A 26811-nucleotide genomic window follows, 5' to 3' on the forward strand; every position below is an offset into this window, starting at 1 on the left:
TAGCAGAGGGCATTCGTCCATCGCAAGTCCCGCTCCATGAGGTTCCCACTGTTGTCTGCGACTTCCACTCTGGCCATTGTTGTCACGTTCGCCCGCTGCGATACTACCTTCACCTCCAAAACCAACGCTACCTTTACCAATGAGAACCACTTCGATGGTCGAGCCAATGAAGACCCGTGGACACTGTCTGTCGCCCGCGGGACCAAACTCCTCCAAGGCATGAAGGCCAGCGACGCCGAAGCTGCCACTCTCTACAATCTAGGCACCACTGCCGAAAGCCCATTCGACGGCGATCTAATCGAAAAACTCCGTGAATGGGGCTACAACGATGCGACCGATGCTCTCGCCAAACAAGCAGACCCCGAATGCAATTTCGATAGCCAGAATGGACATATGCTGAAGAAAGCCTTTGGCGATCTAAGCATTGGGACACAGAGCAAGGGTCAAGGCGGCCCAAACCAATGTTTCCTCATCGAGCATTTTGACAGTTCGGCTGTGCAGAAGGGTGACGATGGCAAGATGCCCGCCAAAGCCGACCAACGGTACGAGGTCTGCGACAAAGAATACCGCGTCACGAATGCGGAGCACACCCTTGGCGTCAACGCAGAAGAAGGCGCTGTATACGCCATCCAACTCTCTTCCGCTGCAAAAGCTGCACGCCGCCTATGGAAACGCGCTCCCCTTGCCGAGGAGCTCCCTGCTATACGCAGCGTCTCCGATATCGCATGGGCGTTCTGGAATCGCGTTCATATTGATGCGGAGAGTTTGCAGAATATAAAGTACCTGTTCGTTACAATGATCATCAACAAAGAAACAAACCAGCACGTCAAGCGTGCGCTGGGCACTCTGTCACCGCCGAAAGAGGACGTGGAAGGTTGGCCGGGACATGACTTTAGCCTGGAGACGGACGCGGGGAAAGCGCTGCTGGGAAGTCCTGTTGGGCGGTGGGCTGGTTACTTCCTTATGCAGCATAAGAGACAGTTGGGTGGGAACAAGTTCATCTCAAAAGTGAGAGTGTTCAAGTCGGAGAAAGACGGTAGTTGGCCGTACTTCCTATTCTATGTTGATGGCGCCATGGCGTATGCTACGAGCGAGGGGAAGAGGATTAGGAATATAGCCGGGGTATCCAGCGAGCCGCGAATAGTACAGAGAAGTGCGGATGGAAGGCGTCTCGTTCGCGAGCATGTTGTGAGAACGAGGCTGCCAAAGTCATTAGGTTGAGCGTCGAGCGTTGCTTTCGGCCATAATCATCGAACCTGGTGCGATGCGCACCGACTTAAACAAACGTATAAACAAACGCAGAGGATTCGATGTCGCCTCCAAAAGAATCTCAGTGTAGATAGTGCAAAGGTCCATCTTCCCCAAGGCTGACTAACCCCCATCGGCCCCATCCGCGGCTGAACCTCCGATGCGCAAAGCTTCAAGTACGTCAATCCAGAACAAAATCTACGGCCCGCCCACATTTCGCGAGCACGCGCAACCAGCCACGACCATCTCCGTCCTCCACCTAGATACCCTCACGATACACACCGGCGCAGTCTCGCGATCACATATACACGCGAGAAGAAAAGATGGATTCTCTAGGTGGTGGCGGTTTCGGCAATGCCGACTTGAGCAAGCTGTCCGACCGCGACAAGCAGGAACTCCAGCAGTTCGCCATGAATGAGGGACAGAAGGCTAGGATTCAATCTTGTATGTCTTATTATCCGCCTGAAAGCTCTCTTGAGGTGCATTGGCTCTGTGCACCATCTGTCCACTTGTTCTTTGTCTCGATACAACCGCCCACAATGCCGTGCACCCAAGCACCTCCCACTTTTCACTCCTACAAGTAGCAATAGGCTAACTCGACTCCTTCAAAACAGCGATACACTCCCTCACCGACACATGTTTCCGTAAATGCATCCCCGCGGGTACCGTCAAGGCCGGCAAACTGGACAAATACGAGGAGCCGTGCATGAGGCAGTGTGTGGATCGGTTTTTGGACGCGAATATGGTTGTGCTGAGGGAGTTGGAGAGGCTGAGGGGATAGAGGGCTATAGTAAGAGAGGGGGAACGGGTGGAGTTGGATTGAGACGGGTGATGAGAGAGGATGTGTATGATAACAAGACTTGATGATCTGTACAACACTGTATGGCGGGAAGTGTCGGGTGCATAGCATTGGGAATGAAGACATGAGATGTCTGGAATACCCATAGCCAGGGATCACAATATTTTTTGAACGGCATGGCTGTCAACAATGGCCGGCAAGCCATCTTTGTGTCCAAAAGTTCGATCTGCAACCCAAATACACGCACCAAAAGTCACGACGAATATGTCACGAATTGAAGATAGTAGACTGATTGAGGACCAAGTCCAACTTGGCGTCATGTGGAAATCTGATTCATTCGAGTCACCGTGACTTCGTTTATCCCATGAACGCCCGCCATGCATATCACATCGCTTTTTCAATTGCCGGGTATAACCAGACCCTATCATGCCCATGCCTTCCCTTGTGCAGAGACCACCCGTTTAAACGATGGCGAGCTTGGTGGCCGCAATGTCGAGAGCGTCGACATCGGCGGTGAGGCGGCAGAAAGCCTTCTTTGAGCCGTCGGGGCGGATCAGGGTGTTGATCTTGACGCAGCTGACGTCGTACTGCTTCTTGAGGGCGGCGGCAATTTGGCGCTTGTTGGCCTTGACGTTGCAGATGAAGACGAGGGTGTTGTTCTCCTCAATCTTCTTCATGGCCGACTCGGTGTTGAGAGGGTGGATGAGAACCTTCTCGGCGTCCATGCGGGGGGCATGGGGGACCGACTTGCGAGGGTACTTGCCGGCGCGGGACAGCTCGAGGGTCTTGGGGCTGCGACACGTTAGCAGGCAACATTTCGCAGTCTTGGGGTCGGGCATACCGGTGGAAGCTGGTGTTCTTCCTGATCGCGCGCTTCTTGTTCGCATACGACTGTCATCTCGTTAATTGTGCCCATCACACGAGAAGTACAGCCCGTCAGAGGTATGTTTCTGACACGACTCAAGAGGATCAAGGGAGGCTTACGCCGCGGAGGGCCGCTTTGGCAGCAGCATTGGCCTGCTTGCCAGTCTTGGTAGGGGCTGTGAAGGATGTTAGCGATGAGCGCAACGGGAGGGTCACTGATCGAGGCGCATTCGCAAAGTTCCCTTTTCCACGGGCTGCTGCCGTGGTCCGGTGCCACTTTGCGACATGTATGCTCCTCCTCGATTTCGCGGTTGCGGTGTTTGCGTTGACGTACTCTTGGATACGGCCTTGGGTCCCATTTTGGCGGTTGTGTTGGTCCTGGAGTTAGTGTCGAGAGTCGCAATCGAAAAGTTGTGGTTTTTGCTCCGGCTACAAGACGAGTGTGGGAAGAAAGCACGCTAACACACTAGCGCTAAATCCTTGCATGTGAGCTCTCGGCGCCGCTCGACCATCACCTTACCTCAGCCATGTGACTGCAACACCAGAACAGCCATGGCCGTCAAAAAGCGCCAAAAGACTCTGTCGCATGGTCGGCCGCCCGTCAGTAAACCGAAAGAGCGGATGACCTCGGAGCGCTCCAGGACTATCATTCGCACCCATCACCGACTACAGAAGGAGCATGCAGCAGCTTTGAAGAAGGGGGATGCGAGCTCAGCACAAGAGATTGCGCGAGCTATCGAGAAGAATGGCGGCATCAAGATGTACCAGGCTGCAAGCAAGCAAGGCCAGGCGAAAGACCGGGGTGGTGATTCTAGCAAGTTGTTAGTCGACTGGCTCCAGCAATCCAGGGTCTTGGACCCCAAAGCACGGGATCGTCGAAGGGCTGGCGACGCCGAACTTAGATGTCTCGAAGTCGGAGCTTTGTCGACCAAGAACGAGATCTCCAAGTACGCAAGTGTTATCGACATGACGAGGATCGATCTGAACAGCCAGGGCCCGGGCATCGAAAAGCAAGATTTCATGGAGCGACCACTTCCTACATGCGACAACGAGCGCTTCGATATTGTCTCCCTATCTCTAGTACTCAACTATGTTCCGGATGCCGTTGGTCGAGGCGAGATGCTGAAGCGCATCACTAGTTTCTTGAGAAAGGGGACTGAGACAGCCGATTCTGTGTTGCCAGCTCTTTTCTTTGTCCTCCCTCTTCCGTGCATCGACAACTCGCGCTATCTCGACGAAGAGCTGTTTCTGGGGATCATGGGCGATCTCGGTTTTACGATGAGATTCAGCAAAAACACCTCAAAGCTGTGCTACTACTTGTTTACTTTGACAAATGAGCCTAAGGCTGCGACGGCCGAGAAAAGGAAGATCAGAGATGGATCAGGAATGAACAACTTCTGCATCGTTGTGGAATGAACGTCCAGATGACGGCAGCTTGTCATTAGTTGCCAAATTACGCCGTTCACGCAGACTTTACTCGGCGACGAAGCAAGGCGAGAATGCGCTCGAGCGCAATTGGTTTGCCATACAAGTCACAGACGATCAAGAGGATACTACTCCCGCATTCTTTGGGAATAGCATGATGTCACGAGATCGTAGCGGTTCTAGTCGGCATAGCCCTTTTCCAAGCGGAGACTTCGACTTGTGTGCTGTCACCGCGACTACAACAATTCTGGCTACACCCGAATGCAAGCGACTTCTCAGCAAACAATCTCTCTAGAAGGAGCCGATATTTAGATTGATGGTGGGAGTACCACCGACGCCATTGCGGGGCCGTTATTGCATGCTCTAGCCTGTTGTACTTGTATGAGGGAAAGCTCGGATCTGCATCATACACATCCCGACATCCATTTATGGATTCATACTTCCAACATGGTCAACAGTCTACAGCTCGCGTTTCATCTGGGCTCAACGTGAGAAAGCGGGATCATACAACAGCTTCATCGCTGATGTGACGGGTTCTACCGAGTCAGCAATATCCACCGGATCACCACCGGAGTAGGCTCGGTATTTCGTGTAATATATATTGATTCTAGACTCACTAGCAGTTACCATGCGACTGTACTACGCGACCGAAAAAGTCCCGAAGTGCCACAAAACGGTTTCCTTTAAACGCTTTCGTTCCCGAATTAGTAGCGCATAGCCAAACAACACACTCGCGGCATTATTTCTAAACAGCGCATGATGCTGCGACTGCGCGACTAGCAGCAATAGAACGTCGTTTGCAGTGCTCTACTTTTCAAAATCCGGTTCTCGGCAGCGAATCTCAAATCTGCTTGCGTTCCCGTCTTCTCATCTCAGCCACGTTTGATCGTCTTTTAGCGCATCCTTCTTCTTAGCGCCTCACGACTCACCAACCCCCCCAACTCATCGTACCAAGCATTGACACAAGCATTTTCTGAAACGAAGTCTGACTTGTTCAACCCCAAACGCCCGTCAATCATCGGATGCATATCACTGGGGCTGGACTGGGAAAAGGCGAGAAGCGCGCGGGCACCTGGCCGGCACTTTCCCGCTGTGTTCGGTGGGTCGAGAGAACGGAATTGGTGATCAAGAGATGAGCTTATTCGCATTCCTCCCGAGCGCAAATTTCCACATGTTAGTCTACTGCGTGGCGCTGCGTTAGGTTAGTCAAGTAAAATGAGATGTAAGCGTTGTTCGAGGCCTTTATGTAGGGCGGGGACGCCCTTTCGTACAGCTTCAAGCTTCTGGTAACTCTCTCAACACGAAGTCGAACTTCCATCTTTTTTTGCAAGCCGCTGAGCTGCTGCCATTCATTACTAGGACTCGTTGATACGATCCTACACAGTCTTTTCCAACAAGTCGTCGTTCGAACCTCATCTTCCGTCACTTCATCAAACAGTCATCAGACACCATGAAGTCCACCTTCTTCTCTCTTCTGCCCATCGCGGGTCTCGCTGTTGCTGAGTCCGTCTGCTCCCAGCAGACTGTCACCACCACCGCAACTGAAACAGTGTACGAGACTGCAAAGCCTGTGGATGTTGCCGACGTCACCACCAGCAAGTCTGGCGCTTGCTCCTCCAGGAGCACTGTCTACACCACCACCTACGAGAAAGTCTACGTCACTGTCACTCCCGATGCTGGCTCTGCTACTCCCGACGCCGTCGAGGATGTCACATCTACCAGCACTAAGGAAATCTACACCACCGTCACCGTTCACCCAACCGGTGCTCCCTATGGCAACGCCTCTACCTCTGCTCTCTTCAAGCCTGCAGGATCTTCCGGCTCGCCCTCCTACCCTACCATGAGCGTTCTCCCGACTACCAAGCTGGAGTATAGCTCGCTTGCCTACACTCCGATCCCCCAGAGTGAAGCATCAAAGTCCTACGCTGCCGCTCAGTCATCAAGCGCTGCCGCAGTGCCTGCCTCCGAGTCCAAGGCTCCAGCGCCCGCCGCATCCCAAGCCGCAGCTCCCGCTGACAAGGCTGCTGTCTCATCCGCCGGTTCCAAGCGTGGTGAAGCCACTTTCTATGGTGGAAACACTGAAGGCGGCATGTGCTCTTTCGTCGGGTACACCATCCCCGCCGGCCTCTACGGCACCGCACTCTCCGACTCCAACTGGGACAATGGTAACGCCTGCGGTGTCTGCGTCAGCGTGACCGGCCCCAACGGTAACAAAATCACCGCCATGGTCACCGACCAATGCCCTGGGTAAGTAACCCCCCCCCCAAAAGAATTCACACAAGAAACAACTACTAACTCTACCACAGCTGCGGCCCCAACCACCTCGACCTCTACCCTGACGGCTTCGCCGCGCTTGCCGAGCCCTCCAAGGGTATAATTGACGTTGACTGGACCCCCGTCCCCTGCGGCATCACCAGCCCCATTGTCCTCAAGAACAAGTCCGGCACCAGCAAATTCTGGTTCAGCATGCAAGTCATGAACTCCAACGTTGCCGTTTCCAAGCTCGAAGTCTCCACCGACTCTGGCAAGACCTGGCAGGCAACTACCCGCAAGCCGTACAACTTCTTCGAGAACCCGGCTGGCTTTGGCGCGGACAGTGTCGATGTCAAGATTACGAGTGAGGGTGGTAAGGAGATTGTTGTTAAGGGTGTCAGCATTGCGGCGAACAGCAAGAAGACTGCTGGTGGCAACTTTGCTTAGATTTGAGGTGCGGAAGCGGGGGTTTGGGTTCTAGTTGATGGGCTTGTTGTCTTTGATGACGGATGATTATTTTTTTGAGCGATACCCTTCTTGATGCCTTGTTGATTCGCTTCTAAATATCTTCGTGGTATAAACCCTTTTTCGCAGCGTGGACTGCATTTACCATTTAAATGAATAAAATGGTATCATCCATGAACTCCTGAAGTATTTGTTTGCTACATTATGCTTGAATCTTTTCCAGGTTCTTGTTTGTCTAAGCTAGGGAACGACATTATACATACGTTTCTGTTCAGTTGAAGACCGACACACATTATGACGACTTCGTGGCGATGCGACGCCAACGGGATCGCTGTTTGTGAATATCAAGAGATACGCCAGAGGTAGCATAAGCCATGGTAGTCCTTCACGCATACCTCGATTGTCCTTAGTCGGTCACGTATTGATGGTATTAATAGACTCTACAACACTCTCACATCAGCACTATGCACGTCCGTGATGGGATCGTCATGAAGAAGATTCTAGGTTCCGTATTGAGAGTAAAAAAGATCTATCATAGGAAAAGACCAACAGGACTCCACCCATGCTTGACATTCATTCGTACGTAACATCCCTTTCGCAATCCCTTCATTCCAAAGTAATTTCCACATGCTTTCGTTACCATTACCAATCATCAGGTCGTAAGAAGGGTATCGAAATTCGCTAGACATATCCCGTTCAGAGGTTCATGTTCGCTCGCTTGCCCAAAGTACTCCAATGTTTCAAGGCGTGCGAGGGTTCTTTGAGAGTTTGCTAAGGGCGCCAAGAAGACCTGGAGAATGTATTAGAGGAGTTTTGTTTGTAAGTGGGAATGTGAACTTACCAGTCGCGCCGTTGGGCAATGTTGACATTGCGATTGAGTTGCGATCACCCACGGTGACAGTCTGCACATTGGGAACCTTCCATTCCTCCTTCAGCTGCTCTGCCCATCGGAAGACACCCTCGTCACTTCGGTCGTTTCCAGCCGCGAACACAAAGTCAGGTCGACCCGTCTCAGGGTACTTGCGGAAGATGTATTGCGAAGCAGAGGCTTTGTCAAAGTCGATTGGCTCGATGACAACTGAGTCCTTGGTGGGGACCGCCTTTATGCGCTGCTGCTCGCATGCATCGTTAATGTGGTTGGCGCAGTCACCAGCATGCCGGCTTGCAGAATCGTCCTTGTCGTTGGGCGCTCTGTAGTGGAAGATCATGGAGCAGTGGCGCTCTTCAACCCAGCTGCCCTCGACACGCTCGAGATAGTACTGCAAGATGGGCTTGACGGAGTCTTTCCACTTCACAGTCTTCTCTTCGTCGGGAAATTGTATCCATTCTTTTGCGCTGGGTTCGCGCAAGAAGCAACCATTCTCCGCGATGAGACCGAGACCTCGCACGCGGTTAAAGATGAGCTCAGTCTCTCGAACAGTACGTCCAGTCATGACGTAAACGTCATTCTTATCATCAGCAACAAGGTCGTTCAGCACAACGATGACACGCTCGGTGTTCGCCAGGACGGTGTTGTTAACAGATCCGTAGGATGCGAGGGTGCCTTCGTAGTCGAGTACAAAGAGTCGTCGCTGAGATGCCTGGTAGGTACGCGCAAGATTGCTGGACGAAAGACGGGGAATGGACATGGTGTCGCGCTTGAACTGCTCCTCATGGACCTTTGCTAGGTGGCAGCTCAGGTTGTTAACCCAGAAGTCACCAGTCTGGTGCATAACCGTGTCGCGCAACTTGGTATATCTGCGTTCCTTTTCGGAATCAGTCATCTCCAAAGCGACCTTGAACGCTTGTGCGATGCTGTTGTAATCCCACGGGTTTACAGCCAAGTCGGCACCTTGGAAGACTGAAGCACTTCCGGTGAACTCACTGAGGATGACAGGGCCGTGCTTCTTTGGACTCGCGCGACCATCTTGGCAAATGACGAATTCGTGGCAAGTAAGGTTCATGCCTTCACGAAGACTGGTAATCGCGAGGGCATCGGCAATGGAAAGAAGCGCGAGATATTGCGAGAATGCGATATCCTGTCTCAGGAACACAAGAGGGTTGTGCGTCAAGGTTGAATGAACCGCGTCGATACGAGTGACGATCTCGGAGACGGTTGCAGCGAGTTCGGTGTCTTCGGTGGTAGATGTGGCGACTTGGATCATAACAACCTTGTCTTTCCACTCGGGGTTCTTGTTGAGGAACAACTCGAACGCTAAAAGTTTCTGCCTGACACCACGGATGTTGTCGAGCTTGTCACGAGCAACGATGACCTTCTTGCCCTCGTACCGCTTCTGCATGGTCTGAATCCACTCTAGCACCTCGGGTTCCTCGCGGGCCAAGGCAAGAGCGCGAGGATCAATGCCGATAGGCGATGAGTGTACATTGACGAAGCGGTTCTCAAGTTGGACTCCGTCCTCAGTGGCCTCGACAGAGAGGATTCTACTGCACGTCTGCAGGAAGTGATGGGCATACTCTGGTGTCTGGAAAGCGACTAGGTTCGCTCCGAGCATGCCGTTGAGCAGCTCCTTTCGCGCAGCCAAGCAGCGGAAGACCTCGGAGGAGGGGAACGCGGTGTGAAGGAAGAAGCCGATCTGTGCATCTGGGAGCTTCTGGCGGATCATCTGAGGGACCAGACACAGGTGGTAGTCGTGGATCCAGATGACGTCCCCGCGCTTGTAGTTCTTGACGACCTTGTCGGCAAAGGCCTGGTTGACCTTGACGTAGAATACCCATGAGTGGTCAAGGAAAGCCTTGCTCTTGGGGTGGTCGGGGATGATGTAGTGGAAGACTGGCCACAGGATGGTCTTGCAGTAGTGAGCATAGTGGCCGTCGAAGTCCTTGTCACTGACGAATACGGTGAGCGCGTCCTGCTCCTCCTCGAGCTTCTCGTAGATCTCCGTCTTCTTCTCCTCGTTCAAGCTGTCTGTGGGGAATCCGATCAGGCCGACAGTGATGGTGTCACTAATACATTTGTTGTCCACGGCACAGCGCAGAGCGTTGGTCAGGCCGCCGTTACCCTGGACAGCTGGCACGACGGAGTACTCGGTGGCCCATCGCGGGTCCGTTGTAGGCTTGCCGGCGTGAGAGCCTTTCATGCGCTCCTTCTGGGCTTGCGCCCGCTCCTGCGCCTTTGCGTATTCGAGGATGGTGTCGGGAGGTGCTGGCTCGGCCCTGGACATGGGCTGGTTGAAGAAGAGACCGGTAGTACCCCATTCGGGAACATGGGCATCGCTACGTACCAGGCCCCGGGGGTCTGCTGGCTTGGGGAAGTGCGTGGCAGCGCTGGGCTGGCCGGGGGTGAAGAAGTCTTCATGCTCCGTCATGCGCATGGGCGTCTTGGGCAGCTGGATGTGTGTCGGCGGCGCCCGCTTAAGGAGGCTCGGGATCTGCTCCTCAGCTGCATTTTTGCTGACGGGTCGCGTTTTGGCTATACTAGTAGCGGAGGACTCGCGGGCGGTCTCGCTCAGCTTCGGAGGGGCGGCGTCTGGTGGGCTTGGGGGGTTGGACTTGGACTCGTGGAAGTCGACGGTATACGGGAGGAAACTAGCGGTGTTAAACGGGCGAAAGCGGAGGTGCAGATTGGAATCATAGTGCGCTATCTACAAGGTGATTCAGGCTGGCAAGTGAAATGCGGTTACCTACAGGGAGACGACGTGGGTGGTCATGTTGGGCAGCAGTCTGGCGTGGGCGCCCGCCGGTCAAAGATTGAGGTTGTAGAAATGGTGGAGAAATGGCGATCAGATATAGGCGGGAGAAGCGGGGTCCTGCGCAATGGCTTGGGGGAGACGAGGTGAAGTTATAGAGGCGGTGGGCGCGCGCAGTGAAATTTCCGGCAGCTTCGATCGATCGTGATGAAGCAGGTCCAAGGGAAGCCACGCCTTAGGTTACGCGTGTCGGGTCGGGGCCAAAGCAAGAAAGTGCTGCCGGCTTGCTGGGTTGGGGGTTGGGCAAATAATTCAGGATATCTGGCTGTTGTTCCTGGATGAGGCGTGCGGCTTACGGCAAGGGGCGTCCTTGATAATTTGGTGTCCATGGCCGCAAATTGCAAGATTTCAGCCCCGCGGTATGACGTACGGCCACACCGGCACGCACAGCGCGCGTTTGGTGGGCCTCTCCACCGTCGCACGGCAATCTGTGCGGTGAAAGGGCCACTTGGGCGAAGGCCTTGACTCGACGACGGTCATCTTTACGCAAGTTGCACGGAAGAAAGTCGTCAGACGAATGCCGGCGCCTGCTCTGCTAGAGCCTGCCCAGGTGACAGCTGCGGGAGCTTCCCCATTTAGTCGCGCATCACTCTGCCCCGCCCACCAATTAAAGACACCACGGCTCGTGCAACCGTTGGGGCCATGAACCACAGCCTGCTTCTATCCTGCACGCTGAATATTCCGAAGTCAGTCGCCTCGGCAGCAGTCGGCACCGCCCGGGCAGCTTCCAGCCTACATGTGAAGACTCCCATCTCGATCAGGGCTGGTGGGAAAGTGTTGAGTGACTTGCAAGGCTAGTGCGCCGTCATGGCATTTCAAAGAATCCGATAGTGCGCACAGAATTCGATGTTGACCTGCAGCATGACCCTCCCGCGGCTCACTCCCCCCACATGCTGCTATATTTTATATGCATGCCACCTGCAGAGACTTGTCGAACCAGCCGCGTTGAACGCGCGCGTGGAATAGACGAGAAGATTGGAGAAGCTACTTGTATGTTGCAGGCCTGAAACTCTATCCGCGTAGAGCGTCTCACGCATACATCGAGATAGCATGCTACCTGAACCGACAGAGACTTCGCTTTACCCTGTCGCATGCTTTCTCGGCCGCGGTATATGCGCCAACATGATATTTTCTTGACAAAACGAACTTGTCGATTATACGGACACATCGAAGAACGCATCGCTAGCTCTTGGTTCATCGAGACGAACGCATGTGTACTATGTGAGAAACGTGATCAAGCAAGAATCTTGACTTCAGCATGTAGGCTACATTGGGCTAACCGTGATATACTTACTACATACAACCAGATCAAACCGCAATGTACATACATCTCAACAGTATAATCATATATCAGATCAAGCCTTCTTCTTCGCTTTCCTACTCTCAATTTCCTTCTTACTGCCCCCTCCCCAGGCACACCAAGCCCTACCAAATACGCCGCTCTCACAAGCACAGGTAGCACATTCAGCGAATTCGTAACAACATCCTTCTGACTCCAACTCCCCAAATCCAGAACCCCCCTCGTCCCCATCTCACACCAAGCCGCATAGCAATGCCCCAAATCACACAGTATCAGCCCCAGCACAATCCACCACCACGTCTTCCGGTCCTTCACAACGCGCATGAGGACGCCCTCTGTGAAGGCGAAGAAGAGGTATGCGGATGCGAGTTGGTCGTATGCGATCTGTGAGTCGGGGTGGTAGGCGGATGTGGACGGCATGAAGGTAAAGTATTCGGCGGGCGCCCAGTGGAGATGGTATGTGCCGCCGAGGGCAAAGATGGGCTCGAGGTAGAGGTGCCAGAGGAGGTAAATGAAAGGTGTGTTTGGGGGCGCCATGGCGGGCTGTGCGGCGAGGCGAGGCGAGGTTATGCAACGGATGGTCGCTCGTTCCGGCGCGCTGGGTACAGTGAGGGTCGTGGATCTGCGCAATGCGACGCGATATGAGGAAGCGCTTCTTCCGTCCTTCAAAGGATATGAAAGAACTTATGCGACACCGACGCGCACTCTGGTGAACAATATCGATGACGTAGCTCAACTAGCTGTAAAGTGAGGATCAGGTCACAGGGACAAGGGCATGCCAAGTTGGGGACGGCCTGACCCTGCTACCACGGCAAGTAGCGGGCGGATGAGCAAAACGAGTCCGGAACATGCCAACACCGCAATCTACACTTGTTTGCTAAACTGCCTTGTTGGGAAGTGTGTGCATGAAACGGACTTCGGGTGAAGACATGCTGATGGTTGTTTCCGCTTGTTTCACTTCTGGCGTGGGTACGGGTAACTCTTGGAGAACGAGGGAATAGAGGGCACTGCGTAGACATGTCACATGCACGAGTTACAGACGGCACTGACAAGTCTACATAGCAGCTTGAACAGGTGTACCAAGAAGACGTCTAAGCGGAGAAGCGCGGTATAGACGGTGGACAGTGTTGTAAGGTGATTATAAAAATTAATTGACTCGCCCTGGGGCTCTCTGGTCCCAACAATGATGCGCATGGATCATCGAAATAGATTATAATAATACATAACCGCCCAAAAACACGAAACTCTCCAAGAATGTAAAACTCCCTTCCTCCAGCTGATTTCGCCCTGTGCATGTAGTACCCCAGCATGCGCCGAAGAGAGAATGCTACCTGTCTGACTCCTGTTGCCGGACACGTCTTTTGATTGACCGGTACGTGCTGGCCCTTCTCATCTTACTACTTTGCGTTTTGTCGTATTTGCGGTTGATCAGGGACGTTGCTGGGCTATGGAATCGCCCGCGACTCGTCGATCAGTTTGTGGTGATGCGTACCGCAGATCTGGTTGCCCGACATATTTGAGGGACAAGGCATACCGACGGGTTGAAAGCACGGGTAGGGTGCAGGACGGCAACGGACCCTGCAGATGACAAAGGGTACCGTGGAACCTGGGGACCAGACCACTACTACCCCGGGTCCACGACGTCTTGTATTCCCAAATGCGTCCATCATTCCATCCTGCCCTCTTGCACGTACACGTTGTGAGGTCCAGCACCGCAGTGCAACGCGCCGCTCGCCAGCTGCGTGAACTTCGCGTCAACGACATCGACAAGACAATGTTCGACAAAGTACCGCGCTGCGAGTTCATTCGCTGCCAGCATGCTCGGGCAAGTTCCTACGACCTTTGTATCCTCGCCCAGATCGCGGTTCTTGCTGCTGACTACGACATGATACGCTGACCGGCCGTCATGTGCCCGCGGAATCAGCTTCTGCGAATACAGGGCATCGCGCAGGGCGAGCGGGTATGTGCTAATGTCGCCGGGGACGATGGCGGGTTCGGGGCGGCGATGGACGAGCTGCGGTACGGCGGCCTGGAGGGGAGGGGGCTGCGACGCCTGGGAATAGGGATGGGGCTGTGGGTATGCCTGCGGAGTTGGGGGCGCTGGACCGCTGACTACAGACGAGGTAGGAGCCAGCCGCGGTTGCTGCTGCTGATGCCGAAGCAGAAAATCGCGATGCTCGTCTAGTTGTTTCCGCAGTGCGTCGCTCGTAGTCTGGAAGATGCGCTCCTGGACGCCTGGCCCGAGGTTGCGCGAATAGTGTCGCAGGTCGGCACTGCAGTCGAGCTGCAAAAGGCTGTGTTGGCGATCGAAGCCATGCGAACGTGCTGGTGCTGTTGCTGTCATTTTCAGAGGGGCGGTTTGCGCGACTGGACACGGTTATAGTAGATGGTGATGAAAATCTGATATGATGTGCATGACGCGGATATTCGCAAATCTTGGAAAGGCCCGGAGCCATTCCCTCCCGTATTCGCGTCTCCACGTGATCTGGCGTGGAAGTATCACAACGCGAGATATGCGGGATTGCTTTTGTGCTATTGTATCGAAAATTATTTTTGTCATACGTGTTGGTGTGTAGCTGTGCTACAGTGCATCTGGGGCTTCTGCGCCAGTGCCATTCCTCGTACATGGGTTGTTACATGACGTCGTGAGATCGGTGGGCGTGAACATGAATAGAAACTGACGATGCTGCCGGGATACTCCTCCAACAAGATCGCGCCGAAACTCCACCAATGCCCACCGTGAAACGCCATGATAACAAAAAGGAACCAACCCATTATTGAATCTCGTTAGAGAAACATCATACAAACAAACCCCTGATCGTCATGTAAACATCGCCTAGGCGAAACCATCAACAGACCGTATGTGTATGTCGTTATTGTTACCAGGTGGCCAAAACTCCGAGTATAGGATGATAATCGCACTCCACGAAGTTGTAGCTGACGCATTTGACAAGCTTCAGAATCCGCCGCCGAATGCCTCGTTGGCCTCTTGCTGGAGGGCCTCGTAGTACTCGCAGAGGTCAGGGAAGGCCACTATGGTCTGCTTAATCGGGAAAGGAATGTCGCAGACAATCTTCTCCCAGTCCTTGGGACGGTTGCGCACGACGCGGATGAGTTCTTCCATGCAGTTCAAGGACATGATGCACATCTTGTGGGCCCATACCATGTCCACGGAACCATTGAGATGCTCTAGTTCTTGTGTAGCGGGGTTGATCAGGATAGACCATACGAAGTTCTCGTGAGTTAGAGACGGCTCTACGGGCGATGTAGCAGGCGTTCCTCCGTAGGCTGCACCCATTTGGAAGAATCGCTCCCAGACCTGGTCGAAGTGGTTGGCGAAAGGGCTTACCGGAATCCTGTTGCGAGAGTTACCGGAGTCGTATTGACCCTGACGGAAAGCCATCTCTTGTACAGCTAGATACTCGGGGATGTCGGTCATCGTGGGCGGAAATGCTGGTGCAGGGTTGACCATGGTGGATGGGTGACGGTTGGACTGGTTGAACGATGCGCGACCGGATGAACGCCAGTTATCGGACCTCTGGCTTGTGTGGGAGATGCCACGTCGTGAACCAGTGTCCTTGAGGTGGTTGATCTTAGTGGGCGCCATCTTCTGAGTGTAGTCACCGTACTGCTGAGTGCCCTGCGGAAAAGTGAACGATGGAGACGCAAGAGACGGCGGCATTTTTCCATTGACTGTCATAGGATGAGCTCGCTGAGAAGTTGTTAGCTTTGTGTATGTTAGTCACAGTCCCTTGAAATGCTAAGGTGAAGCGAAACCCACAAGCTGCTGCTTTGCGTGAGGCATCTGGTTGTTGACTGGTCCTCGAGAAGCATCCATAGGGCAGCTCATGGCATTGGTGTAGCTGAGCTGCGACGATGATCCTCCAGAAACAGAGTGTAAATCAGTGGACGCGCTTCCATTGGATCCGTCCTCTGCCACAGTAGGCAAAGACTGCTCGTCCCTCTCGAAGCGTGGCCGAAGTGGACTGCCATAGTCACCAGTCGTACTACCGCCTATGAATCTACCCTTGGTGGACGTATGTGCCTCGAGGACTGTCAACAACAAGATTCCACAGCAGATGCAAGAGCAGATGAAAGAGAAGACGACTTACCTGAGGTGATGAGAGAGACATGACTTCCACGATCTTAGCAACAATGATGCGTTAACAGCGCTATAGCGGGTGTGGGTATGGGTGCGACGCGACCGTGTGAGCGTGCTGCGGTGGCGGATGGAAGAGGGTGGACGCGGAGACGAAAGGCCTTGCCAAGCTGGCACCTTGAACGAACAGGATTCTAAGAGATTCCGTCGCGATAAGGTGAAAGTGAGAGCTCAAAGTGGGGCCTATGACCCTAGATTCTTGTCGTGCCTTCTGCTTTGATGGTCCGCGTGGTGAAGGTGAGCCCACGTCCGGAAGAGGAAAGAGCGAGAGCATGCCACTAGCATGTTGCGAGGCCGCATAAATATCGATCAAGAGTAGATATATTACGGCATCGGTCGAGGCATACCGAAACCATGATTCTCAATCTAGAGAGTCATGACGCGGTGAACGTGATGAGTTGCAAAGACAGGAGCGCGCGCACAAGCTTTCTATGTGATAACATGGAGAGAGTTCAGTGTATGCGATACTCAAACTGTGAAGACGAGCATGAGACAGTGAAATCCTGACTTATCAAAAGCCTAGCTGTCGATGAAACTTGCGAAGTGACTGAGATGGAACATGGAATGTAGATGAGACTATTGGAAGATTTTGACAGTACGACAGAGGGATATGTGTGACGTTGAAGTGAATGAATAGTATGTGCAATGAGGCTCAACCCCCCATGATTTGGAACATCGGCTATTCGTGAGTGAATCGGCATTTCTGGAAATCCTACCTCCTCAGAGCCGATAGGCTATATGGCATAGACCTCTAACGTCGACGTGGTATGAGTACAGGAAGCCACTACGATATTACCGACCTTTCAGTCAAGAGGAATATCAATACTAGCCATGCGCAGTTGATCACACGAGCACCAAGAAATTGCTTGTAGCCGAAATCTTCGTGTGCTGGGACCTTGCTGAGCTTTGCGATCTGTCGCATGATTACTTTTCCAAAGACTGTTGTTCTGAATAGAAGAACACTGGGCAAACGATCTTTATGTGTGAGATGTGTGTCACAAGTCTTGACGTTTTCGACGATGATGTAGTGGCGTCGAAGGGCCGAAGAAGCCGGAATCGTCCGACAAGCACGCGCGACCAATCACGGATTGGCAGTTGTCATAACCGAGGAAGCTTGAGTGGCGCCCTTGCGCTACGACTTCGATGATAGCAACACTTTGATCTTTAAGCCCCAGCCCGCACTCTCCACTCCACACCACACACAATGGCCTCCACACGCGCTTTCACCCGTCTGGCTACCCGGAGAATTGGTACGTATATCGTCCAGCCTCACCGCGACAGTTGAGCACTGCTAACGCTCCACGGCAGCCGTACGGCCGGCAGTTTTCTCCCGCGGCTTCGCCTCCGTAAACGACGTTCACGCCCGCGAGCCCATCTCCAAGACCGCCGAAAAGATTGTACCCAATGCTTCACGATCGCCCATCCCAGAGAGCAAGACATCGACAATTGAGGATCCAGAGGCCAGCAAAGATGCGAAGACCAAGACCTTCCACATCTACCGATGGAACCCAGATGAGCCGACCTCTAAGCCCAAGATGCAATCGTACACACTCGACCTGAACAAGACCGGACCCATGATGCTGGACGCGCTCATCAGGATCAAGAACGAGGTGGACCCCACTCTGACTTTCAGGCGGAGTTGTCGCGAGGGTATTTGCGGAAGTTGTGCCATGAACATTGACGGAGTCAACACCCTGGCATGTCTCTGTACGTAAAACCGTATCGCATGAAGGAAGTTGGAAGGCTAACGGGATATGACAGGCCGCATTCCCACCGACACAACCAAGGAATCTCGCATCTACCCGCTCCCCCACATGTACGTTGTCAAGGACCTCGTACCAGACATGACGCTCTTCTACAAGCAATACCGGTCGGTCAAGCCATACCTACAGCGCGACACCGCCGCACCAGACGTACGTACATACTCTGAAGTCGACCAAAGGATTCCCGCTAACAATTCCCTAGGGCCGTGAGTTCCGCCAGTCCAAGGAAGACCGCAAGAAGCTCGACGGACTCTACGAATGTATTCTCTGCGCCTGCTGCTCGACTTCGTGCCCGTCCTACTGGTGGAACCAGGAGGAGTACCTCGGCCCCGCTGTCCTTCTCCAGTCCTACCGATGGATCGCCGACTCGCGAGACGAGAAGAAGGCTGAGCGCCAGGACGCCCTCAACAACAGCATGAGCTTGTACCGATGCCACACTATTCTCAACTGCTCAAGGACGTGCCCCAAAGGACTTAACCCTGCGCTGGCCATTGCCGAGATCAAGAAGAGCATGGCCTTTACCTAGAGTGATTTTGGATCGGTGTGGTAGATGGAGAACCATTGCATCTTCTTCGCTGGATGAACCTGCGAATTTGCGCAGAAGTTGATATTCTTTGAGCCTGATTTGTTCTTTTTGAGATGTATATGCAAACAAATTCAAGCAATTATTTCAGTTTTCTGTTTGTGCGACTTTTACGAAGAGAGCTATTTCTTGGAGATTGTATTTCACGAAATTTAGACTTCTGCTGAGGTTTCCGTTGTGAACATGCTAACACATGTGCAGGTTGTTAGAGAACATGTATTCCAAATTACGTTTTGTACGGTACCATAAGGTAAACCCGATATACTTACCCTTTACATACTGGTCTGTCATACTTTTCCATCGTGCTTGACGTCCCTACCCCTGTCCAACACCTTCATGCCTTAGTTATTCAGAGTCACTTCCTTACCAGTCATATTCCCAGGGGTTCTTCTTGGGAGTAGGATCGATCTCATACATCATCCACCCACTGAGCGACTGTAGCGAATCCAGCTTCTTCTCCTCTGTCGCAGCCTCGGATTCGTTGCTGCTGGTGATCTCGATACCCAGTGATCCAGCGACCATCTTGGTCTTGTACTTCGTACCGTTGTCGTCCACCAACACTGGCACAGAAGCAAAGCCCGACGGGATATCCTCGGTATCAACCCGATGATACGAAACTCCGTCCAATTCCAAAAGCTGCTTATCGGCCTCATCGACATCCCAACTCTGCATCCCTGTATTCAGATTATACATACACTTTCCCTTGTTGTCCCAGAAGCAAAATGCAGTCAGCCACCCTCCCAGGTATGAAGGCCCACTACCCCCTCCAGAGCTATGGGCGATCTTCTGCCAGAAGTCGCGCGACGCAACAGCCTGCTCCGGATCGAAAGTCTTGATGAAATTGCGCAAAACAGGACGAAGCAGATCAGCAAATGTGCTCGCTTCAGGACCCAATTCGACGAGTTTCTCCAGCCTGGCGAGAATATCTTCGTAGTCCTCGCGTTCGCCCAGCAGAGTGACCGACGGGATACCGCAGCATATGCACATCTTGTACGAGAAGTATGCCTGCATAGTGCCCATCATGAGCACCGCAGCTGTTGTGCGATCGGTGACTGTAGTTGTGCTGAACGCCGGCATGATCCAATCGCGCAGATCGGGGTCCTTGACATTCTCCTGTATCAGTCCCGTCATGCGCCGAGCTAGCGCCCCGATATCTACCGAATGAATGCTGCCAACGCCTTCGACTTCGAGCTCTTTCTGTCCTTGGTGCGAAACGAAATGGTCGCGCAGGGCTTCGGCATTGGCGTTGATGTAGAAGTTGAGTTGCGAGAGAATTGCGAACCACACATCTTCGGGACGGATGGTGAGATGGTGGTGGTAGCTGTACGCATCGAAAGCTGCATGAACGAACCCGTTGTTTGAGCCGACGATGCAAGACTTCTGGAGTTCATCGGCGGAGACCGAACTTCGAATCAGCCATTTGCAGGCCTGGGAGTCTTGTGAACTGGTGTGTGCGAGGAGCTTTTCCGGGGTGTCGACGTTGTAGGTCCGGCTGTGTGAGCTTTTGGATGCATGGTCTGCGACTGTGAGGGTGGTGGGCATGGTTGCTGGAGTATGCGATTGATGATTTTGATTTTGAACTCTTGAGATTATTTGGGGATGAGAAAGATGTGCTGTCTTTCATGTGGCTACGTTCGACTTTAATATGCATGCTGTGTAAACTTCAGGCTGCTGCTGCCTAGGTATGCCTAGACCAGCCGATGTTTGTGGATTGGTGCCTTCCAACATCTCGATGCGCAGACGTGCAGTTGCTCGACGTTACGCGGGGTAATCGCGTCTCTGTTCTCCAACACCTCCCTTCACAGCGACCAAAACCTATCCGGTACAATGATATCCAACAACGTTGTCATATCAGATTGCGCTACAGTTACGGATTCATCATTAGGTCCGCCAGCAGCGTGATACCAGGTCGCTCAAAGAACTGACCAGACGATGCCGTCCTGCAGGTGGCTGCCAGCGGCTAATGATCTCGATTCGGAAGCGACCGTTGCGCAGCTGTACTTTCCCCGCCGCAATACGACTGACAGCAGGCGAGAACCAGAACATCAGGCTGCCGTCTGGTCAGCATAGCCAAGCATGTGGCGTCGGAGTGGGTGGATCCCAACGATACAGCTGATTCGCCTAGACACCCAATGGATTTCCCATCAGATTCCTTGTACCACAAGCTTGCTACTCGAACGTCTTTCCGCCTGATAGAGAGCATCGAAATCCTTCCGTACCTCAGTTGTAAAATGAAAACTGTTTCGCTCGCCGATCACACACCTTATCGGGCTCTCAGTTACTGTTGGGGTTCCCCAAAGCGGAGTGTTACTTTACGATGCAACGGATTCAAGCTGAGAATCTCGCCGAATCTCGCAGAAGGGCTGAAGAAGCTACGCGCGTATGCAGCAGAAGCCGATGTGGGGTCGTTCTGGGTCGATCAGATCTGTATCAATCAAGAAGACAATGTCGAGCGTACCCAGCAAGTTCGTATCATGCGATCTATCTATAAGCGAAGTACGCGTACCATCATCTGGCTTCCGCTCAAGAACGGTAAATGTTATCTGCCAGGACCGCATATTATATCAAACGATATTCAAACGCCAGGTCTCCATGACGTCATCTACATACCAAAATCATGATATCGATTACTGACGGTTTGAAGAGGTTGTCAAGGCTGCAAAAGGCATCCTAATTCATCTGAATTTCTACCTCCACACCGACAGCATTCAGCTACCGCCGATGCATGACGGAGGATGGAGTGCTTTAGCTCAACTGCTGGAATCACCATGGTTCGAGCGTTGCTGGATCCTACAAGAGATGGCAGTGTCTAGAGGATGCCCGGAGATGCTTTGCGGTAATCAACGATTGTCGTGGTCGAAATTCCAGGAAGCTATAGATTGGCTTAACAAGTCTGGCAGTAAGCATCGTACAGAATGTATGGAACTTGTCAACAGTATCCAGGAAGTTATCGGTAGACACTACTGGAACCTGGGACTGGAAGATACTGTTTCTCACCTGCACGTCCTGCTACGCTTAACAAGCTCATTCCGCTCTACCGCCTTCTCGGGCTCAGCAGCGCAAGCCGGGATCGGGAGAATTGGCCGGAAGAAGTAGCACCTGACTATACGAGGGGGTTATTGGAAGTATACGCAGGTGCCATGAAGTACTGTATCCGGCAGACCAGCAGCTTGAGTGTTCTATCGCAGTTCGTCCACAACAAGATGGCAGGATCTGCTTCAGCGTATCTACATTTCCCTTCCTGGGTACCAAGGTGGGACATTGCGGATTCCACATTCCGCATTAGTGCATTTTCTGCGCTAGAGGGTCCTGATGGGACTCGCATTCTCAATAAGAAATACAACAATGCATCCATGCATACTGGAGTTGAGATGTATCAAAATACCCCATTGGGCGTTCTTCGCTTGTTTGGTATGCAGATCGACACAGTGAACGTTTGTCTTCCTACAGTAATGCCAGATGACGCCAAGTTCCATGCAAGGGTACCAGAGCGTTACGGAGACTATCTGTCAGACCTTCTCCCACAACTATACAGGATGTGTGAGAAGCACGTCAAACACGTCTCGCATCAATTCGACTTAACGTTCTTCCTGGTAACCACAGCAGGCTTAACGCCTGAGGACTGGGACGCTCGATGGTCCTCTCGATCTGACGCGCAGAGTGCTTTGGAGTCCATTGTTAACCCTCCGCAAGAAGAATGGGCAATAGGACAAACACCCTTATCGAACCCAAAAGACCGACCCCAGCGGCAGTCGACTGAGTCATACCCTCCATCACCCAACTGCTCCAGGGACGCTATCCAAACCGCTACATCGCATCAATCCAACGACTTATGAACAGACGCCTTTTCATCACTTCGTCGGATCGTCTTGGTCTAGGGCCAGCAGGCATGATGTCCGGAGATACAGTCGCGATCTTGTTCGGCGGTAACGTACCATACATACTGAGACCTCTCCAGAACAACCAATGAAATTCCTTTGGCGAGTGCTATCTCGATGGTTACATGAATGGCGAAGCACTCACCGGCGATGGTAGGCAATTGTCGAGTTATAAGTGGTTTGAATTGGTGTAAACGACTACCAGGCTTCCACACTGGATAGGATGCATGGTCTGAGGCGAGAGCAAATGGAAAGAAGGGGGCCACGAGAAGCAGTAAGGAGATAGAGGGGCACCCAATACAAGGAAACAACCAACTGAACATGTACCTGCAGTCTACGTGAGTTCAAATGAAAGATCACTCAAATCTAGAGGCAATGTAGATTTCTAGGTCATTGCTCTCTAGCAGTTGTCCAGGGTTTCCTTTTGGACATAGTGGAAGCAAGCGATCGGGTCCGGCTTGTGCTAGCCTATTCCGCCATAGAGCATGCAGCAAACATGAACTTGGGTTCGCAGACGCATTAGCGAGGCGAGCTAGAAGAAGGATGACGGCGGTGACGAGGCAGTCGTCAACGGCCTGCATGGTCGAAGCATGATGATGGAACGAGGGTTTCTTCGCACGGCGATGATACGTTGGTTATAATTTGATTGATGCTCTGTTTTATTGGTCAACGCGTCATCCGCTATAGTAATGGATCCTCACTGTGTCTCCTTCTATGTTAGCAGATGTATCCAATTCTCGTATCCAATTCTCATATTCAACGCGACAATTGCGCAATGGGTATTTGACTTGTTCATTATTACCACGAAACCCTCTCATAGAGGCATTCGTACCACAGTGACTCCCCACTAGGGTCAGTCCATGTTATCCTATACGCGAATATTCAAACACATTATACACAAGCTCTTTGCCCGGTCCACATAACAGCTTCTATGACTTTCGTATCGGGGGTCATGTCTTGTCCGCCTTCGAATCGTACTGCTCGGCCTCGCTCCAACTTCGAATCAAGGGGGTATCTTATGCGACGCCTTTGACGGCTTGCCTCTAAGGTGGGTGTTAGGAGACTGTAAAGGGAAAGGAGTTGGGTGGCTGGGGAGGTTGAGATAGCGTACCTTCTTGTTGATGAACATGGCAATGACGAGGATGGCGACGAGGAAAACAATGACGAGGACGACAATGACACCGGGTTCACGCTGGGCCCAGTTCTTGTCGCGCTTGGCGAGCTGGTGGAGAGCGTACTCGGCGCGAGCGGCGATGGGCATGCTGATGGCGGCCATTGTGTCTGTTTGTGGGTTTCTGGGGTGAAGATGTTAGAAAGGTTGTTCGGATGAGCAGCTGTAAAGACGTGGAAGGATTCCCGGAGCTGGAGAAGCACAGGCCAGACGCATTGGGCGCGTACGATTCACTCCCAAGAGAGGTCTCGAGCGTAAAGATCTTCAGCCAAGGCTTGTCGCAAGACTGGTCCCGATGGCGGTGATGCGATGCGATGCGATGCAACGCGACGCGACAGGATGCTACAACGTGACGCGAACCCTTCCCAGGCAGGTCCAGAAGAAGGCGGCATTGAGCTTACATTTACGAATTGAATCGGTCCACTGTTTGAATGTCGAGCTGAAGGAAGCTTTGTTTTGGCTGTTGATGGCAACGGAAGCTGGTCAGCGCGATTGGATCAAACCCACGGAAACGGTCGCGAACGGGCAGAGGGACTCGGCGATGTTTAATTGAAAGGCGCAGGTCGACAGCGATGCAGCATCAAAGAGTGAGAACAAAAAAGCTCTTAATAGCAAGAGGCTGAATGTCCGCTTTTAAATGCGCCGGCTCGCCGAAAATTTCTGCACAGTTGATGAGGCATTTTGTTTGGCCCCGGGTCCTAGCGGGTTGTCCGGGAGGCTCCAAGCTTGCAAGGGTGGGTGCAGCGTCGCTTCGGCCGGGGAATGGGCGCGGGCATGGAACGAGGGAGTAGGGAGCGGTACTTACGTCTGAGGCTCGTCCGAGTGGGTAATGGATAGTGGGCGCTGGGGGATGTTGGAGATTCGGGGCGAGGAGCAGCGTGAAGAGTAGATGAAGGTTGGGTCGGGCCTAGCAACCACCCGCGAGGGTTGAGGGAGCTAGGATGGAGCTACCCAGCGCAGCCAATGGCGCGACATGCCATCATTTCGTCGCAGATGAGCCGACGATCGCCAGCCTCACGTCGGAGATGGGTCTGCACGTGTGTAGTCAACAACAGTCACTATCTGCTAGTCGCTTGTCCCAAGAAGAGCCGCGTTGCAGCTTCACCGGTCCCGACATGAGGCCATTCAGCGCAGCTACTTGGAAACTCCCCATGAACTCTCCTCGCGCCTCCACACAGTTGCCCAGGTGCGTCTGGTGCTGCAAGCCGCCGCTGACGCTACTCGTCGGCTCCACTCAGCCAGCACCCCTGCCATCCATTAACCGTTCTTGTGCCGCAGAAGCAGCAACGATGTCATGGCCCATTGCTTATCGTCCATGACTGATGAAGGCGGCGCGAACCCACCCTCCGATAGAGCGCCAGGGCCGTTTGACACCAGGCCGAACCGTGGGCAGCATCAACAGGGCAAGAGCACGCCTAGCGCACCGGAGCCAAAAACAACGCACGTCAATAATGCCTCATTTCCAGACGCTGGCTTCGCGTCGACAGGGCGACGCGCTACGCCGATAGCGCCCAGGCAGACTGGAGACGCGTGGGGTGGCCTTGGTAGCTTGCAGCCGGGATCCTCACTAAGCTTCTGCTGTGCCTGTGCCCCCGCATCTTGGCGAAGCATGGCACACGAGCGCTACACGGTCTTTGAAACGCTGCAGAGCATCACCGTGTCACAGGTACCATCAGCAGAAGCAAGTGTCGCGAGCTGCAAGCGAGCCTTGGAACGTCTGGGTTGTGTTGCCGTGTCCGCTATTGTGACGCTGCCCGTACTGCCAATATTGTTGATATCCAGGATCGTGGAATAGCGTCGCCACATGACTCGGCGCCCATGTGACCGCCGTCGCGCAGGCATAAATCCTTATTCAGCCCATCATAACCACAGCAATGTGCAGCCAGCCATCCAGATATGCCGTCGCGCGCACCAGCTCCTCCACACTCGCGCTCAGCGGCAGCACGGCTCCGTGCAACACGGCCTGCGCCAGCAGCGGACTCCGTCTGCTCGGAAATAGTGTCGGCAATATCTGGTTCAGTGCTGTCCCGATGGTCTGTGGTTGCCCTGTCTGCTGTCAGCGCCTTCCAGACCTACACCGCAACTACACGTACTAGACGACAGATTCGGCGTCACCAGCCTCTGCACTACTCTCAAACTCCCGGGTGCTGTCTCTTCTTGGACCCCTTCCGACGACGCGTGTGGGAGATAGAGCCGGACTGGCAGATGTCTCAGGTTGACTCCTTGCGGGTTCAGCAGCTTCTGGTTGATGGGGTTGTAGATCGCAAAGTCGTGCTTCTTCACTCCGCTCCAGAGCTGCGTGCTGTCTTCTTTGCTTAGAAACATGACGGTTTTCCCTGTTCCTGTCCTGAGGTAGTCGGCCTCCTTCACGCTGTGGATGAACAGATCATGCATATGCTTGTCGTCATTATCAAGCTGAACAAGCTGCTCAGAAGGGAAGTCGGAGAAGTGTACTGTAAGTCGCCATGGTAGATGTTGACGCTCTTCCTCTGTACTCTCCATCTTGTGCGCTTGCTCAACCTCTGTATCTGTGTCTGGAGGATACGCGGGCTCAGCGCCAGAGTAGAGGTCGTAGAGGAGACCTAGTGGATAATGCCATTTCAGCGGCACGTCTTCGTAGGATAACCATGCGTCCTTCGGCGTGACATGTGGGTAGATGAGGCTGCGTGCGAAGAAGGCATGTAGTTTGTGTATGAGCAGCCCGAGATACGATATCCGTGGAAATTGTATCTACCTCTAATCAGCCACAGCTCATCCGATGTATCGTCACCAGACTATGTCGACACTGTACGTACTAAGTAAGGATCCGACTCGTCGTACGTCCTACAGTCGCCCTTGTGCAGGCGTATCTCCAGCGGGATGCTCCCATTCCAAGTGCTCTGGCGCAGTCTACTCGCAATGTCTCTCTCAGCCATGGGCGCGAAGCATCCGAGATTGCAGCTTCGCCGGCCGCCGTTCTGGTAGCCTAGGCGCAGCGGATGGGTAGTGGGGTAGGTAGCTGCGTAGGCAAGGCGGAAGGCGCGATGGCGGGGTATGCAGGGGAGCTTGGGCCTGACGTGCAGGAAACCCTGGGTCTTTTCGCTCGTGCGTGCGTCTCTGCCACAACCGCCGCGCAACACTGCAGACCGACTGTCGTAGGAAGATGTGCGCTGGTCGTGACTTCTTCACCACCCACAACGCATGTAGCATGTCATAAGCCGTAGATGGGTGACTTACT

At 53.3% G+C, this 26811-nt stretch overlaps 16 protein-coding genes across 16 annotated transcripts; 7 read left to right on the forward strand and 9 right to left on the reverse strand.

Moving 5' to 3' along the window:
- Positions 1-36: 36 nt before the first annotated feature.
- Positions 37-1434, forward strand: BKA58DRAFT_430445 (uncharacterized protein; the record flags this gene model as incomplete). Its single annotated transcript, XM_046173065.1, has 2 exons — positions 37-78; positions 145-1434. 2 exons carry the CDS (start codon positions 37-39, stop codon positions 1219-1221), a joined length of 1119 nt encoding a protein of 372 aa, XP_046023064.1. The 3' UTR covers positions 1222-1434.
- On the forward strand, positions 1402-2344 carry BKA58DRAFT_204178 (Tim10/DDP family zinc finger-domain-containing protein). The gene is made up of 2 exons (XM_046165899.1): positions 1402-1692; positions 1863-2344. The coding sequence occupies exons 1-2, from the start codon at positions 1572-1574 to the stop codon at positions 2027-2029; spliced, it is 288 nt and encodes a 95-aa protein (XP_046023065.1). The 5' UTR covers positions 1402-1571; the 3' UTR covers positions 2030-2344.
- A 164-nt stretch (positions 2345-2508) lies between these two features.
- On the reverse strand, positions 2509-3270 carry BKA58DRAFT_441416 (ribosomal protein L23/L15e core domain-containing protein; the record flags this gene model as incomplete). The annotated part of the gene is made up of 4 exons (XM_046173816.1): positions 2509-2839; positions 2889-2938; positions 3032-3087; positions 3246-3270. 4 exons carry the CDS (start codon positions 3268-3270, stop codon positions 2509-2511), a joined length of 462 nt encoding a protein of 153 aa, XP_046023066.1.
- Positions 3271-3376: 106 nt separating this feature from the next.
- On the forward strand, positions 3377-4778 carry BKA58DRAFT_204158 (putative methyltransferase-domain-containing protein). Its single transcript, XM_046165897.1, has one exon. The coding sequence runs from the start codon at positions 3464-3466 to the stop codon at positions 4325-4327; it is 864 nt and encodes a 287-aa protein (XP_046023067.1). The 5' UTR covers positions 3377-3463; the 3' UTR covers positions 4328-4778.
- Positions 4779-5635: 857 nt separating this feature from the next.
- Positions 5636-7318, forward strand: BKA58DRAFT_204182 (RlpA-like double-psi beta-barrel-protein domain-containing protein-containing protein). Its single transcript, XM_046165900.1, has 2 exons — positions 5636-6583; positions 6643-7318. Exons 1-2 carry the CDS (start codon positions 5787-5789, stop codon positions 7034-7036), a joined length of 1191 nt encoding a protein of 396 aa, XP_046023068.1. The 5' UTR covers positions 5636-5786; the 3' UTR covers positions 7037-7318.
- Position 7319: 1 nt separating this feature from the next.
- Positions 7320-10894, reverse strand: BKA58DRAFT_204265 (glycosyltransferase family 20-domain-containing protein). Its single transcript, XM_046165902.1, has 3 exons — positions 10679-10894; positions 7896-10579; positions 7320-7844 (listed from the first exon to the last, which is right to left on the reverse strand). Exons 1-3 carry the CDS (start codon positions 10699-10701, stop codon positions 7795-7797), a joined length of 2757 nt encoding a protein of 918 aa, XP_046023069.1. The 5' UTR covers positions 10702-10894; the 3' UTR covers positions 7320-7794.
- Positions 10895-12148: 1254 nt separating this feature from the next.
- On the reverse strand, positions 12149-12577 carry BKA58DRAFT_286540 (uncharacterized protein; the record flags this gene model as incomplete). Its single annotated transcript, XM_046166849.1, has 1 exon — positions 12149-12577. A coding segment is annotated over one exon (429 nt), but the record flags the coding sequence as incomplete, so codon positions are not given.
- Positions 12578-13210: 633 nt separating this feature from the next.
- BKA58DRAFT_387939 (uncharacterized protein) lies at positions 13211-14603 on the reverse strand. The gene has a single exon (XM_046170610.1). It carries the CDS (start codon positions 14382-14384, stop codon positions 13707-13709), a length of 678 nt encoding a protein of 225 aa, XP_046023071.1. The 5' UTR covers positions 14385-14603; the 3' UTR covers positions 13211-13706.
- BKA58DRAFT_204414 (uncharacterized protein) lies at positions 14491-14905 on the reverse strand. Its single transcript, XM_046165905.1, has one exon. It carries the CDS (start codon positions 14813-14815, stop codon positions 14597-14599), a length of 219 nt encoding a protein of 72 aa, XP_046023072.1. The 5' UTR covers positions 14816-14905; the 3' UTR covers positions 14491-14596.
- BKA58DRAFT_204413 (uncharacterized protein) lies at positions 14906-16412 on the reverse strand. The gene is made up of 3 exons (XM_046165904.1): positions 16153-16412; positions 15822-16085; positions 14906-15767 (listed from the first exon to the last, which is right to left on the reverse strand). Exons 1-3 carry the CDS (start codon positions 16171-16173, stop codon positions 14997-14999), a joined length of 1056 nt encoding a protein of 351 aa, XP_046023073.1. The 5' UTR covers positions 16174-16412; the 3' UTR covers positions 14906-14996.
- Positions 16413-17403: 991 nt separating this feature from the next.
- BKA58DRAFT_319475 (mitochondrial succinate dehydrogenase iron-sulfur subunit) lies at positions 17404-18488 on the forward strand (the record flags this gene model as incomplete). Its single annotated transcript, XM_046167718.1, has 4 exons — positions 17404-17449; positions 17508-17906; positions 17961-18112; positions 18165-18488. 4 exons carry the CDS (start codon positions 17404-17406, stop codon positions 18486-18488), a joined length of 921 nt encoding a protein of 306 aa, XP_046023074.1.
- Positions 18489-18518: 30 nt separating this feature from the next.
- Positions 18519-20297, reverse strand: BKA58DRAFT_204408 (uncharacterized protein). The gene has a single exon (XM_046165903.1). The coding sequence runs from the start codon at positions 20085-20087 to the stop codon at positions 18909-18911; it is 1179 nt and encodes a 392-aa protein (XP_046023075.1). The 5' UTR covers positions 20088-20297; the 3' UTR covers positions 18519-18908.
- Positions 20298-20677: 380 nt separating this feature from the next.
- Positions 20678-22381, forward strand: BKA58DRAFT_403313 (heterokaryon incompatibility protein-domain-containing protein; the record flags this gene model as incomplete). Its single annotated transcript, XM_046171775.1, has 4 exons — positions 20678-21077; positions 21190-21444; positions 21482-21498; positions 21569-22381. 4 exons carry the CDS (start codon positions 20678-20680, stop codon positions 22379-22381), a joined length of 1485 nt encoding a protein of 494 aa, XP_046023076.1.
- A 1058-nt stretch (positions 22382-23439) lies between these two features.
- BKA58DRAFT_441425 (uncharacterized protein) lies at positions 23440-23699 on the reverse strand (the record flags this gene model as incomplete). The annotated part of the gene is made up of 2 exons (XM_046173817.1): positions 23440-23466; positions 23535-23699. The coding sequence occupies 2 exons, from the start codon at positions 23697-23699 to the stop codon at positions 23440-23442; spliced, it is 192 nt and encodes a 63-aa protein (XP_046023077.1).
- Positions 23700-24135: 436 nt separating this feature from the next.
- Positions 24136-25389, forward strand: BKA58DRAFT_460124 (uncharacterized protein; the record flags this gene model as incomplete). Its single annotated transcript, XM_046174747.1, has 2 exons — positions 24136-24780; positions 24879-25389. The coding sequence occupies exons 1-2, from the start codon at positions 24536-24538 to the stop codon at positions 25387-25389; spliced, it is 756 nt and encodes a 251-aa protein (XP_046023078.1). The 5' UTR covers positions 24136-24535.
- Positions 25390-25417: 28 nt separating this feature from the next.
- On the reverse strand, positions 25418-26645 carry BKA58DRAFT_204517 (autophagy protein 5). Its single transcript, XM_046165906.1, has 3 exons — positions 26390-26645; positions 25688-26324; positions 25418-25640 (listed from the first exon to the last, which is right to left on the reverse strand). Exons 1-3 carry the CDS (start codon positions 26507-26509, stop codon positions 25447-25449), a joined length of 951 nt encoding a protein of 316 aa, XP_046023079.1. The 5' UTR covers positions 26510-26645; the 3' UTR covers positions 25418-25446.
- Positions 26646-26811: the final 166 nt, after the last annotated feature.

The sequence above is a fragment of the Alternaria rosae genome (assembly GCF_020736505.1).
Source record: "Alternaria rosae strain MPI-PUGE-AT-0040 chromosome Unknown BKA58scaffold_7, whole genome shotgun sequence".
Lineage (NCBI taxonomy): Eukaryota > Fungi > Ascomycota > Dothideomycetes > Pleosporales > Pleosporaceae > Alternaria > Alternaria rosae.

Coding starts and splice junctions, on each gene's coding strand:
- BKA58DRAFT_204517 (XM_046165906.1), bottom strand. CDS start 26,509: ATGGCTGAGAGAGACATTGCGAGTAGACTGCGCCAGAGCACTTGGAAT. Junction 26,325..26,389: donor ACGAGTCGGATCCTTACTTA/GTACGTACAGTG, acceptor GATTAGAGGTAG/ATACAATTTCCACGGATATC. Junction 25,641..25,687: donor GACGCCGAATCTGTCGTCTA/GTACGTGTAGTT, acceptor GACAGCAGACAG/GGCAACCACAGACCATCGGG.
- BKA58DRAFT_204182 (XM_046165900.1), top strand. CDS start 5,787: ATGAAGTCCACCTTCTTCTCTCTTCTGCCCATCGCGGGTCTCGCTGTT. Junction 6,584..6,642: donor GTCACCGACCAATGCCCTGG/GTAAGTAACCCC, acceptor ACTCTACCACAG/CTGCGGCCCCAACCACCTCG.
- BKA58DRAFT_204265 (XM_046165902.1), bottom strand. CDS start 10,701: ATGACCACCCACGTCGTCTCCCT. Junction 10,580..10,678: donor ACCACCCACGTCGTCTCCCT/GTAGGTAACCGC, acceptor TAACACCGCTAG/TTTCCTCCCGTATACCGTCG. Junction 7,845..7,895: donor ATTGCCCAACGGCGCGACTG/GTAAGTTCACAT, acceptor TACATTCTCCAG/GTCTTCTTGGCGCCCTTAGC.
- BKA58DRAFT_387939 (XM_046170610.1), bottom strand. CDS start 14,384: ATGACAGCAACAGCACCAGCACGTTCGCATGGCTTCGATCGCCAACAC.
- BKA58DRAFT_204158 (XM_046165897.1), top strand. CDS start 3,464: ATGGCCGTCAAAAAGCGCCAAAAGACTCTGTCGCATGGTCGGCCGCCC.
- BKA58DRAFT_204408 (XM_046165903.1), bottom strand. CDS start 20,087: ATGCCCACCACCCTCACAGTCGCAGACCATGCATCCAAAAGCTCACAC.
- BKA58DRAFT_204414 (XM_046165905.1), bottom strand. CDS start 14,815: ATGGGTTGGTTCCTTTTTGTTATCATGGCGTTTCACGGTGGGCATTGG.
- BKA58DRAFT_204178 (XM_046165899.1), top strand. CDS start 1,572: ATGGATTCTCTAGGTGGTGGCGGTTTCGGCAATGCCGACTTGAGCAAG. Junction 1,693..1,862: donor GAAGGCTAGGATTCAATCTT/GTATGTCTTATT, acceptor CCTTCAAAACAG/CGATACACTCCCTCACCGAC.
- BKA58DRAFT_204413 (XM_046165904.1), bottom strand. CDS start 16,173: ATGTCTCTCTCATCACCTCAG. Junction 16,086..16,152: donor TGTCTCTCTCATCACCTCAG/GTAAGTCGTCTT, acceptor ACAGTCCTCGAG/GCACATACGTCCACCAAGGG. Junction 15,768..15,821: donor CTCACGCAAAGCAGCAGCTT/GTGGGTTTCGCT, acceptor ACATACACAAAG/CTAACAACTTCTCAGCGAGC.